Below are 13,390 nucleotides of genomic sequence, written 5' to 3' on the forward strand. Positions count from 1 at the left end.
CATTCTCTCAATTATGCAAATTTCTTTCCGCCGGTAGGAACCCACATCACATTAGCATATGCAAGTCTCCAAGCTGTGTTTGTGCAAAATAAGAGCAGGACGGTTTAAAATTAATTGTGCTTTGTTGGGTGATATCTAATCAGAGGAAAGCATTTTAAACAAACAACAGTGATCTGTTTTGAAATCTTAAACCTTGAATCATGTTGGTCTATCATATTTAAATAGTTTGTCTACAAATTAATATTTGTCTTATTGGGCTACATGCGCTATCCTACCAAATTAGGAGTGGCCAACAACAAAACTGTGAGGAGAATTTTGGCGTGTTTCAGAATAATGTACAAGACTATACTAAAATCTTCATATCACCATCGCGCATGATAAGTTATGGGTTATATGTATGTGTTACAACAAGTCTGTTCATTGCAAAAGTATGACCTGGTAGGAAAATTGGATATATAAAAGCCTGCTGAGGATGGACCATACATATGTGTGTGTGTCTGTGTGTGTGTGTGTGTGTGTGTGTGTGTGTGTGTGTAAGAGAGAGAGAGAGAGAGGAGAGAGATCAAGTTGGTTTCCTCCTGTTGTGTAATTCTGTAATGGAAACAGAGTGACATAGTTTGTTTGCATTTTATCACTTTTTGAAAAGTGTGCTTGTAAATTGCCCCCTCTCTGCTGCACTCCAATAACACAATCTTTGTTCTTGGAAAACAAAAGCACTGAAGCACTGATAAGCTCTAGTAAACCATTAATACAATTTCATGGTGAATTTTATCACAACGACAAAACTGTGATGATGTTGGAATGTTAAAAAGTGTTTCGGATACATTTTCTTTTCGGCTCTGTGAAAGTAATTGAAAAAAACCTTTTGTTTTGAAAAAAAAAACCAGATTGTCCCTTGGTCTTGTTTAAAATCAAAACTCTGCTCCATTTTCATATCATGTTACCTTATTCAAAACACAAAAAGTCTCTTGACCTTTCATGTTTACATTACAATGTAATTTGCAAAGAAATTATGAGAAATGGGAATTTGAGAGGAGCATTTTGTGGGTGTGGATTACAGAAGGGAGAATAATATTTCATCAGAAAGTATTGAATTATACAGCTGTATGGTACCTCATAAGGTTAGAACAATGTATTGCATCACTCAAACTACCCACAGTGCCGACAAAGGAAAAGGAAGACTCCTTTTACTGAATCTCACATAGAAGGGTCTCTCCCTCTCTCTCTTTCCCTCTTTCTCTTCCTCCCTCTCTCTCTTTCTCACTCTCTCTCTCTCTCCTCTCTCCATCATTTTTATTGCCTGACCTGAAATGCTGGCCTAAATGGCTTATATTCTGTGTAGACATGACAGTGGTAAAGTCTCTCCCAGGGTCACTGTAATGTCATTATGACCTGTCCCCCAGGTTAAAAAAGACCCCAGAAATCTACATCATGTTGTCAAGGTCCAATGTGAACTATGAGGGACGGAAGCCCCGCAGAGTGGCCAACTCCAACGCTGCGGTGGCCCACCTGCCCACGTTTGAGCCTGCTAAGATCACTCCCAGGGGACCCCAACCTATGGATGATGGTTAGACTCATTTAATTGTGTGTTTATCTATTTAAGTAGTCCAGTGAATGTGTATTACAACACACAAGCAAAGTTATCAAAACACTTTTTTTTTCTTTTTCAAATATTAAACACGGTATAGTTCAAACTTTAAGCATCCTCACCTTCCTGCATGTCAATAATTTAGTAAGCTATTTCAAGTGCCTGACCAAACAGTTTTGTTTTGTTTTTGTTTTTGTTTGTTTTTCTTTCCTTTTTTTAAACACCAACATCAACAGCTGTGACTCAAACTACTTTTGACCACTGTCTGAGTGAGAGTGCTGCATTTCCAGAAGAACAGAACCAGCACAGAGAAAGGCTTGACTCATCTCTTGAGCTGGTTCTGTTGTGGAATCTCGATCAAACAAGCAGTTCTGTCTCAGCACTATGCTTAAATTAAATGGTTCTGCTGAGTTCTGACCCAGTGTTCTGACCCAAGGTGCTCCTGCTCCATTTCTTATTTCATGAGCCAAGATTTGAAATTGTAGAGGCTCCCATTAACACAGCAGTTCTTTGTATTACTTCAAAATATATATAAAAACTATAAAAATATTAACTATAAAAATAGCTTCCCACCCTTTTTCCTGTTTTCTTATTTTTGCATCAGGGCACTCATCTATCTATCTATCTATCTATCTATCTATCTATCTATCTATTTATCTATCTATCTATCTATCTATCTATCTATCTATCTATCTATCTATCTATCTATCTATCCAATCAAAGTCCATCATGCAATGAATCAAGAGACACCACACAGGCCAAGCTCTATGGAGACACTGTGACATATAAATGGCAAATACAGACAGACATGCACCTGCATTTAAGACAAATATCCTCTTTTTAACATATTTTTATACAGAATTTCCCCATTTTTTCTCCTCACAGGTGGGCTACCACCGTTTTCCTTTGTTTCGCTTGACATGTGTCAGTCTGAAAACAATGTCAATCACAGGACCAGTGTATACCTGCACAAGAGACTTGTGGTGAGGCGTGGTCACGAGTTCTTCCTTAAGATCACATTCAGCAGCCAGTACATTGAGCACACACATAAATTTGAAGTGGAGTTTACGATCGGTGAGCAGCCCTTTTCCATCCTACACGTAAATGATTATTGCATTTTCTGACCGTCCACAATTGTGCCTTTTTCTCTACTGTCTGAATAATTCATTTGACTTGTAAAGTGAGTGAGGGCCTGTGTTTTTCAGCAGATTACGGCTGTATTCACAGCAAGCTTCACTGTTTGACAGAGATTAATGTGTTTACAAACTACACAATAACTTATCTCATGTAATTTGTGTGCACGTTTTCATTTCCCAAATTTGGGTTGGAAGAACATGAATGTAAAACAAAAATACATAGATAGATAGATAGATAGATAGATAGATAGATAGATAGATAGATAGATAGATAGATAGATAGATAGATAGATTGAACAGAAGAGCTGTCAGTTAGTCATTTTTCGTCTAACTTTCCACCTCTGTACTTGCTGGATTACTAACAGAAAGAGACAGAGAGAGGGTGAAAAGAGCCCAAGGGTGAGTGCATGAGATTTCTATGGTAAAGGAGTCTGAGGTCCATCTATCTGTTGAGGGGGAGGGGATCAAGGGGTCACATAGTGACTTGGAGATATCCCTCTGACACCTGCACACCCTCCAATGTCAGTGCAGCAAATGCTCCCAATTAGGATGATCAAGCACTCATATCTGAATCATGTAGCAGACAATTAAAAAACCATCAGATCATTAGCTACAGTAATTACAAGATGCTCCCTCAGTGCCAAAGCATGGCTGCGGGGGGGGGGGGGGGGGGGGGGGGGGGGGGGGGATGGGAGCACGAAAGGAAGGCATGCTTGTATAATACTATGCTAATGTTGTTGAAGTAGTACTTGCAATTTCTGTTGTGACTGCGATGAGCATGAGATGTCAACACAGCCAAAAATTAGGGCAACATGAGTGCTTTGCTGGTTTTATAAGTAGTAGTCAAAACATTACGTGAGCACAAATGTCATGCAAAATACCAGGACTATACATTTTCTGAAACCTCAAGTGAGTTTTCTGTAAAATGGTGTGAGGTTGCTTCTTTATCCACCCACACAATTATTACAAGGTAACTTGGTCATTTTTTTCCATGAGGTCTCTCTTTAGAAAACAAACAAAAAAACAAACAAACATAGGCCAGTCACACTTCTCATAATTATATTTCACACTATAAGTACCATCTCTTCTCTCTACCAAACCTGTACCATCTCTTCTCTCTACCAAACCTTGAAAATAATAGAAGTGTGTAAATAAAGTGATCGAGCAAAGATCCAGTCAAAAAATCTATAAAAGGCAGAATGAAGGAATGGACATAAACAGCTACTGCTCTTAGTTGGATATATTTTTCATTTCTTCAAGCGGCAGTCAGGTCAGAAACATTTTGACCTCTCATGTCGATTATGACGTTCTTCAGGAATGAGTACAATGAGTCAAACATGGTTAAATTATAGACATTCACCATGGTGCTGTTGTTTTTGGCATGTGGTATAAGCATATATTTGTGCCATCTTGATTGAACTGAATGCTTTGTGACTAGTGACAGTCAAATCACGAAAAATAAAATGGGACAATGAGGACTAAAAATGACACAGAGAAAAAAAAAATCGCTCACAGCATTTCTTTCTTTTGCTCAGCTTTCTTTTACGTCACTCTTCACAGCGCCCTGAACTCTGAATAACAATTTTCACTAACAGAATTTTCCCTAAGTGGAATTTTGTTTGTTGTTATACAGGTGAAAGCCCTGACTCCAACGAGGGCACTCATATTGTCTTAGAATTTGCCCTCGGAGAAATTAATGGTCCCTGGGCTTGTCGTGTGGTGGAAAATGTTGGCAACACTGTGAAGATTGGCATCACTCCATCACCTGACTGCATTGTCGGGAAGTTCCACACCTATGTGGTGGTGGACGCCTGGGATGGAAGACACAGATCACCGATAGATGAGAACTCTATCATTTACATTCTCTTCAATGCCTGGTGCTCTGGTAGGCAAATACAGATTGAACAAATGTGTCAACGTGGCCCTCCATTTTTGTAGAATGAGTTACTCCGTAAAAAAAAAAATTGTGTGTCAGTATTCTTAGTGGATGAATTAGTGTGTTTATTTGTGTGTATGTGTGTCTGTGTGTCTTTTCCCTGCAGACGATGATGTAAGCCTGCCAGACGAATCCCAGAGGACTGCATACATAATGGCTGATTCTGGAGTTGTATACACTGGGCAAGCAGAACAATTTAGTGCTCGACCATGGGAATTCGGACAGGTAACCATATGCATGTGCAAACGCACACACACGCACACACACACACACACACACACACACACACACAAAATACGCTGTTGTTCATGTGAACTGGCCTAGGAGTTTAGATTTGCACTGGAGGTTGCAGTAGAATATAAGGTAACAGGGTAACAGCATAGGGTGATACCAAAACACTGTTTTTCTGACACCAAGAAAACCGTAAACCTCACCCCTTCTCATGTCTCTGTTGTAGTTTGAGCAGAACATTCTGGACTACTGTATTGATATTTTGGATGATTCAAAAATGTCACTGTACAACAGAGGGAACGTCATCCAAGTGACACGGAAGGTTTCTGCTCTGGTACGTGTCTATGGCGAAACTGTTTCATGTGATTTTTTTGTCACCATGGCAACAAACCTGGGATGATAGTGGACAGACACATGTGTGCTTATGCCTCACACATCCAGGTGAATTCCCAGGATGATTACGGGATACTGGAAGGAAAATGGAGAGGGAGTTATGCTATGGGCACGGCACCCACAGCTTGGACTAGCAGTGTAGATATCCTAGAAAAATATGCCACGACCAAAAGCCCTGTGTGCTACGCACAGTGCTGGGTTTATGCATGTGTATTCAACACCAGTGAGTAAGAAATTTAAATACACATATTTGACAGACCTTATAATGATCTCCACAAAGGTTAAACACACACACGCACACACACACACACACATACACAGCTCAATATCCTTATATCAATTCATTTGTTCTCTTCCAAAAGAACATCAGTAAGATAGGTTCAGCATTTTTGTTTTTAAATCTGCAGTGAGGTAACGTTAAAACAAAATACAACAATGTTTATGTTGATACAATGAGTATAAATGTTTAATAAAACATAGAAGAGTTATCAAACTCTCTAAAACATTAATGTACCCAATTTGGGGAAGAATTCTGGGTGTTCTCCAAATTCCATAGACATTTAAATGCACTCAGCATGCTGTGAATGTTACCATCAAGTCAACTGATGTAGAATGAACTTAAAGTAGAATGTGAGCTTCAGGAAAAACTAAAAACTACACACACAATGGAGTGATTATGTAAAACAGGACTAAAGAGTTGTTCACACACACACACACCTCTCCTTTTTGCTCTTCATTACTATTGACTTCTAAGTTCTTCCTGTTGTATTAAATTGACAGCAGAATCCATAATTTTTGTCAGCTCACCAGATTTTTAAGGCAGTGTCCACTTGAACATATATCCTTTAATGTTTGTGTCTCTCCCCTGTACCCTCCTTGCACCCCCACCCGGCGAAGTCATGCGCTGTCTAGGAATTCCATGTAGGGTGGTCACAAACTTTTGCTCAGCTCACGATAACACTGGCAATCTGAAGACCGATATTGTGATTGATGAAAACGGGAGAATGCTCAAAGAGCGATGCAAAGATTCCATCTGGTAGGATGTCCCTTTGCCATAATGCCTTCACTTGACGTCTCCCTCCTTAAATGTCTCCTTATATGAAGTCAGTGCTATTTATGAGGTAGATGATTAACATTGTATAGACACAAAAAAAGCAAAGAATAGGAATTATGTCCATCTTGTTGAGGAGACGCATTCAAGAGCTACATTACTCCTACATCAGCCTCCCATAACATTACAACGCACTAACACAACACTCATAAATGATATTCATAAATGTTCATGTCAAAATACGGCAGGTGAGCTTGGTAGAGGGGCAAGTTGGGCGATAGCTCCCTCTCTTGCACTTTTGTAGCTCCTATTCATTAGGATTGTTTCTACCTGTATCTGTCTGCAGTTCACTGTAATAGTTCCTTCAACTATTCCCCTGGTTTTATCTTACGTTAGCAGCCAGCAGCTGCGGCAGACAGCTTCTAAACGGCTACACGAGATACCTTGAGATATCTTAATTAGTGTTATCTGATTAACTTGGTGGGGGTATTTAATATATGTGGTGTAAATGAGGTGAATGGTATATGTGAGGATGTTGTTGCTTCAGGAACTATCACTGCTGGAATGAGGGGTACATGAAACGTGGAGACCTGCCTGTCGGATTTGACGGCTGGCAAATATTGGACGCGACCCCCCAGGAGACAAGCGAAGGTAAGGAATCTCACTATCCCTAATTATCTCACTGTCCAAATTGACTTGAGAAAAAAAAAAGAACCTGTTGGATGTACAACATGTTTGGCATAAGAATACAAACAAAAACGGCATGGGCTCTATACCAAACATGCCCCAAAAGGGCGTCTCTGCAATACTAAGCCATTACTGAAGGTTTACACATAGAGAGGGAAGCAATGCTGCTTTGACAGAGTTAATCCACAGAGTCTTCTGGTTGTTGGATATAAGAATAGTCAAACGTTGTCCAGACAGTTCAGAAGCTTAGATGATCGTATTTGAGCTGGTCCTAATCTTTGTGGACTCTGAGGCCTTTATGTTGTGTGGCGCTACACAACGTAGCACTAGACTCAGTAGACTGCTAACACGGCGTAGGCCTAAACGAACTCTTCTAAACCAGTGTACAGTCTTATGGAAAGTGCTTTGAAATTCACAGATAAAGTAATAATGACTGAGCTACAGATCATCTGTACAGTGACTTTAAAACACCAACATGTGATGATAGGTTTGCATCTTTTTTCTTTCTTTTTTTTTGTTAGTGTATTGATGAATGTACTTGAAATGACATTAGTACTCCCTGTGGTACTGCACATGTGTGTTTGCATGTATGTTTGCATGTATGTGTGTGTATGTTAGAAAAATGGTTTAAAATTGTCATACTCTGCCAATTCAGGGATCTACTGCTGTGGACCAGCACCTGTAAAAGCCATCAAAGCAGGCCTGCTCTGCTACCCGTTTGACGCCCGATTCATTTTTGCAGAGGTCAGTGAGCATGACGCTTCCTATCTGCCTTTCAGAACGATTCAACTTTTGTTCTCCCATTGCCTCCAGTCCATAACTAGCACAGCTCTCTGCAAAGACTGGGTGGATAAAAGCAAATGATCTTATCTATCTAGTCTTTGTGAAAATCATCTCAAAATGTAAAAGATTTTGTATCAGTTTAAAGCAGCATAGTGAAACATTCCAATGCAAACAAATGTTTGAAGAGTCCTGCTCTAAGAGGATCTTGTTGTTCTCCAGGTGAATAGTAACATCCATTATCATTTATTAAAACCGAACGGGACCACAGAAATGATCCACATTGACAAGACTTACGTGGGAAGGCTAATACTGACACAAGATGTCATACCCAATGCTGCAAAAGACATCACAAATGACTACAAACCCCTGGAGGGTGAGTGGACTTGCCATATTTTGAAGAACTATTGGAATGATGCCAGAAAATGGGGAATTTGTCAATAAATCAGTGTGTTTGAAAGAGCACCTCTTGTACAAAAGACCACTGGAGCAGTGGAGTTCATCATTTAAAATCTGGTCTCAGAAATGGTGTGTTTGCTGCTTTTCCTCTTTCTTGACCAAAGAACAATTTTGAAATCACTTCAATTATTCCTCCTCCTGGTTTGCTGCTACAAATTCCCATTGAGAGCTATTTTTCTTCCCAACCTTGACTAAAAGTTGACGCGTGTTAACACTTCCACAACCTCTCCCCCCATCTCTCTCAGCCTGTCTCATGCTCCCTTTGGTCATTTCATGGCTGAGCAATGGAAACTAATGTAATCTTTACGATTTGTTTGCGACTAATCTGGCAACCTTGGGCCCCATGGGTCTAGCTGAGAGACGATAATTGTTTTAGAAACTAATTTTGGACCCTGCATTCACAGACGCCCACATTTTGCCTTAATATCACTGAGTCAATTAGAAGGAGCCAAACTGTGAGAGATCAACGTGGAGAAGCCCAGAGTTTACACACTGTGTTCAATGCAAATCAAATCAAGACCTCAGTTCATTTATTTGCCTCTCGTTTCTCTTTCTTTTTCACTCTCTCTCTCTCTCTCTCTCTGTTTCTGCCTGTAGGATAATAGAGTAAGCAATGGAATGGTTCGTTGTGAGGTCTATAAAATTTATCAGGCCTGCTCAGTTTGTGGGAGATGCACAGGCACTCCAACTAGGTTAGCTTTTCTTTTGGGAAATATGAATTCTGTAATATTTGCCAAACTTGAGGGTATAAGACCACAATTCGCCTAACTCAAAAGTGTTTGTAGCTTACAGTTGAAAGGAAGTTTTGTACATGAGAAAGGATATGGCAGTACTGTGAAGGTGAGAGGACGAAAAGGATAAAATGTTTTGAAGATATTCAAAAGAGTCTGTCAGATGAAGATGGAATTAAAGTGAAAAACTTTACACTTTGTTGACTGAGAATGACAGCATAGTAGCAGGACACCCTGATTTTTTGTGATTTCTCCTTTTGCTGTTTAGGTAAAACTCCAAAAATTTCACCTCCATGAGAAAAAAAAGTTAATCCAGCAATACTTTCTGCATGAGTTTCTTTCCTGGATAAGTTAACAGTTCAAATCTAGACATAAAAACAAAACTAGTTTATAATTACTCAATCAAACTCTGTCAAACATGTCATTATTGTCTATTTCAGCGGTGAGCTTTAATTTGTGCTCTTCCACTCACTTCAGGAGCAAATTTAAGAGCAAGTGACTGTTATCTTTTATCCGAAAATATATGTTTGTGATACTTATCTGTACTCAGTGTAAAAGTCGGAGAATTGCAGTTTTGCAGTTTTGCTTTTACTGGAGACTTTGCAGGATCTCATTTAAATTAAGTATCAATCCAGTAACTACAGAGGTGGAAAAGTTTGCTGAAAAATGACTGACTGTCTGCTCTTCTGATTGACATTTGTATGACACTCACACACACGCACACACACACTCACACACATTACCACAGGCACTGATGCGGACAAAGAGACCATGGACAATGCTGAGGGCTTTGGCTGCATGATGGACCGGTCCTGGAACGTGGAACCCGTGGTAAAGATGGAACTGGTGTCCAAGAGTGCTGAGTTTGGGAAAGATTTCCAGATTGAACTCAGCTTCAAGAACAAGACTGACCAAGCCCACACTGTCAGCGTGAGTCTTCAGGGAAATGTGATCTACTATACTGGAGTCCCTGAAAAAGTCCTCAAAAAATGGAATTTCACTGTGTCTCTGGAACCAGGGGAGTGTGAGTTGAATTCTTGAGTCTCTTTGATGTTGCATAGGAGATACAATCAGGTTGCTTATGTTAATTTTAATGTTAGATAAAAATTGTTAATGTTTGACTCATGACTTGGTGATTTTTTTTAATCAAACTCAAAGTATGACTGGCTGCCTAGTCCAGTAATTCACCAACCAATAACATTTGCTTTTTTGAGTTCTGAAGACAGGAGCACGTAGGATAATGCTTTAATAAAATTACTTTTCAAGTAACAGAATAATACACTCTGGTACTGAACAATTATATTACACATACTATTTCTGAATTAGTATCGCATTATTCTCTGTCTTGAAGTATCACAAACCTATGAGTTGCACTTGCATATCCTTATCTTGTCATGTTCATTTTTAATCTTATGTACATTTAGTGAAGAAGCATAGCAGACAGCTACATCAAGTAGGTACATATACTAAGGACAGAAAAAAAACTGCTTGTTTCCAAAAAATACCTTGTGACATCTCTGAGATGTAAAGCATATAAAGCATATCTGGTCTCGTTAAGGAGTTTTAAAATATCGACCATTAGAACAAACACTCCTGTCTTCGGTGTTTGTAAAAGAATGTGTTTTATGTGGTAGTTAATTTCTTTGTAATTATCATTAGAGTAATGCAAACAAACATATCAAGTAATATAGCAAGTTGTGCTTGAAGTAACATCTGAATAAATATTGTTTTATGCTTTTATACTATTTTATAGTAATCCACAAAATACTGTTTTGCACCTGCGAGGACAGCTTATTCACAGCCTTGAAGAGGGTTACAGTGTTGTTCATTTGTAAACTTAGCTTCACATTTGTGTGTATGTGTGGGTGTCTGTTTGCTGGATGGAGTAGTTAATCTGAAGCCTGTGGAGATAAATAAAAGTGATTACCTGGACAAGCTTCTGGAACAAGGCTTCTTGCACTTCATTGCTTTTGGCACCCTGGAGGACGAAACTCGCCTCACATGCATGACAGTGGTCACCTTCAGAATGCCACAACTCAGTATACAGGTAAAACTAACTCCTCTCCTTTTTCTCAAATGCTGTTTTTCTCTTCTTCCCTCTTCTTGCTTTTCTCTGCTTTTGAGACCTCATACTATATTTTTCTCTCTCTCTCTCTCTCTCTCTCTCTCTCTCTCTATGTATACACACACATTACAGTTTCAGGCAACACAAGCATGAGCCACTGCTTTAATATTAAGTCCAACTCCGTTACAGGCTATAAATTTACTGTACATGTTCAGTCCTTAAAGGCCAACGTAAGTGAGTGACTGTGTGATCTCAGATTTTTGTCGTGCTTAATCAGGAGGGCTTGGATGGTTGGATTACTTGTGCGATGCTGCGAATTGTTGGTGCATATCAGGGTTCACTTGTCTTTCTCCAGGTGTCCCCAGGCACAACTGCTGTGGTGGGACAGAAGATGTACGTCACTGTGTCTTTCACGAATACCCTTGACTTTGTCCTGACTAAGCCCACCCTAAAACTCAGTGGATCAGGACTCATTCCAGTCAAAACCTTGGATTACAAGTATGGAAACAAAGATCTGAGAGCTATCCTCAGAGCCATGAACAAATCGCAATGCCTGAAAATTCAACAGCACACATTTCATACACTAGCAATTACCTGTCCTCCCATGTTATTACATTTTGATAACACTGTTTAATGTTTTCTGTAGAGAGTGGTGCTGTGGACCATACACAACACAATAATGAAGAATTCATCAGTTGTAAATGATCACTTCAGAAGACACATATGACAAACTTTTACCATCTTAACGCATACTGCAGCAAAAAGTCCCCTTGTAACTAACTGGGCCTTCACTATTATCCAGTAGGTAGAGCACTATGCATGGTGATTTTTCTTTACACATCGCATGCAATAAGTGCAATACTAAGATAAAGTTAATGGTACAGAAAGCATCATTTCTGATATTTCCGTTGCATAATCAGTAAACATATCACACACACACACATACCGGTTTATGTTCTTTGTTTGATCTTTCTTGACAGAATGAAAGATTTTACACATTGCCTTACTGTTTCTCTCTCTCTCTCTCTCTCTCTCTCTCTCTGTGGATGTGTGTGTGTGCGCGTGCGTGCGCGCGCGTGTGTATGCGCGTGTGTTCTATACTTTCAGGGAAATACAACAGGGTTTTACAATAACATTTACTGAGGCTTTTGTCCCATGGAAGAGTGGAAACAGGAAACTGATTGGCAACCTGGACTGCGAGAACCTCAGCCAAATCATTGGCTCTGTGGACATCGCAGTCTATGAGGGATAAAGAGCGGACAACCACCTCAGACAACCACCTCAGAGAGAGAGAGAGAGAGAGAGAGAGAGAGAGAGAGAGAGAGAGAGAGAAAGAGAAAAGAAATAGAAGAAATAGGTTGTCAGTTTCTTCTTTGCATTTAGCCAGTGCTGACTCCTCTGCTATATTTTCCTCTTTGCCTAAATTTCTATTATCAGTTCAGCTTTGTCAGTCCAATGCTTAGTACAACTTTGATTTGTTAGCCCTTGAGTAGAAAAATTATCTTGGAGCTTTTTTTTTTAACTTTTTTTTTTTTTTTTAACCAGTTATTACAGTAGGTAAAGTGGGTGTCAGAAAAGAGCATCCACAAACCATATTCCTAAGGTTGGAGTGAGTGAGCAGAATTGGGTTCAGATGCAAAGGACCAGAATCTAAACCTAATACACACCATAGACCTTCTCAAGGGGATGGTTATCATCGCAGTTATGTCCTTGCAAAAGCTATCTCACACCTCACTCCTCATAAATATGTAGAATATGTAGACATCAAACATCACACACACATCATACTCATTTCAGTCATTTACATCCTTTGAGACTTAGACACATATGACACAGTGCATAGTGACTGTAATTCAGAGACTTTATATTGGCCATTGTCAAAGTCTGTTTCAATGTCAACAGTTCCTTGAATGACACTTTCATCTGTAATGACCCTAATAACATTATCAATGTCATAAAAGCTGTAATAGCTCCTGTATGCCTTTGCACATGCTGACTAACAATAAAGCTCATGATCATATCAAAATGTCTATGCAGTTTGACAATATGTTCATGTGTGTGTGTGTGTGTGTGTGTGTGTGTGTGCGTGTGTGTGTGTGTGTGTGCACATATACACGTATATATAACTTTGCCATATCTGTTTGACTCATATTCTTCAATAATCTGACAAGCTACTATATCACACAGGTGTGCTACGAGTTCTTCACATAGTGTATATATGACAGCATTTTCAGTACTTCATCTGGCACACCACATTTTTGTATGTAATACCTCACCTACATTGTAAATTTTTTCTTTTGCTCTGCCTTGGCGTGTGCTGTAATTCCAGGCCA

General features: G+C 39.4%; 1 protein-coding gene across 1 annotated transcript; it reads left to right on the forward strand.

Annotated features, from left to right (window-relative positions):
• Positions 1-1,431: 1,431 nt before the first annotated feature.
• Positions 1,432-9,289, forward strand: LOC115806753 (coagulation factor XIII A chain-like). The gene is made up of 11 exons (XM_030767617.1): positions 1,432-1,567; positions 2,474-2,662; positions 4,358-4,609; positions 4,767-4,885; positions 5,118-5,225; positions 5,333-5,507; positions 6,182-6,320; positions 6,883-6,986; positions 7,678-7,766; positions 8,025-8,178; positions 9,261-9,289. The coding sequence occupies exons 1-11, from the start codon at positions 1,432-1,434 to the stop codon at positions 9,287-9,289; spliced, it is 1,494 nt and encodes a 497-aa protein (XP_030623477.1).
• Positions 9,290-13,390: the final 4,101 nt, after the last annotated feature.

This window comes from Chanos chanos, chromosome 3, assembly GCF_902362185.1.
Source record: "Chanos chanos chromosome 3, fChaCha1.1, whole genome shotgun sequence".
In the NCBI taxonomy this organism is placed as follows: domain Eukaryota; kingdom Metazoa; phylum Chordata; class Actinopteri; order Gonorynchiformes; family Chanidae; genus Chanos; species Chanos chanos.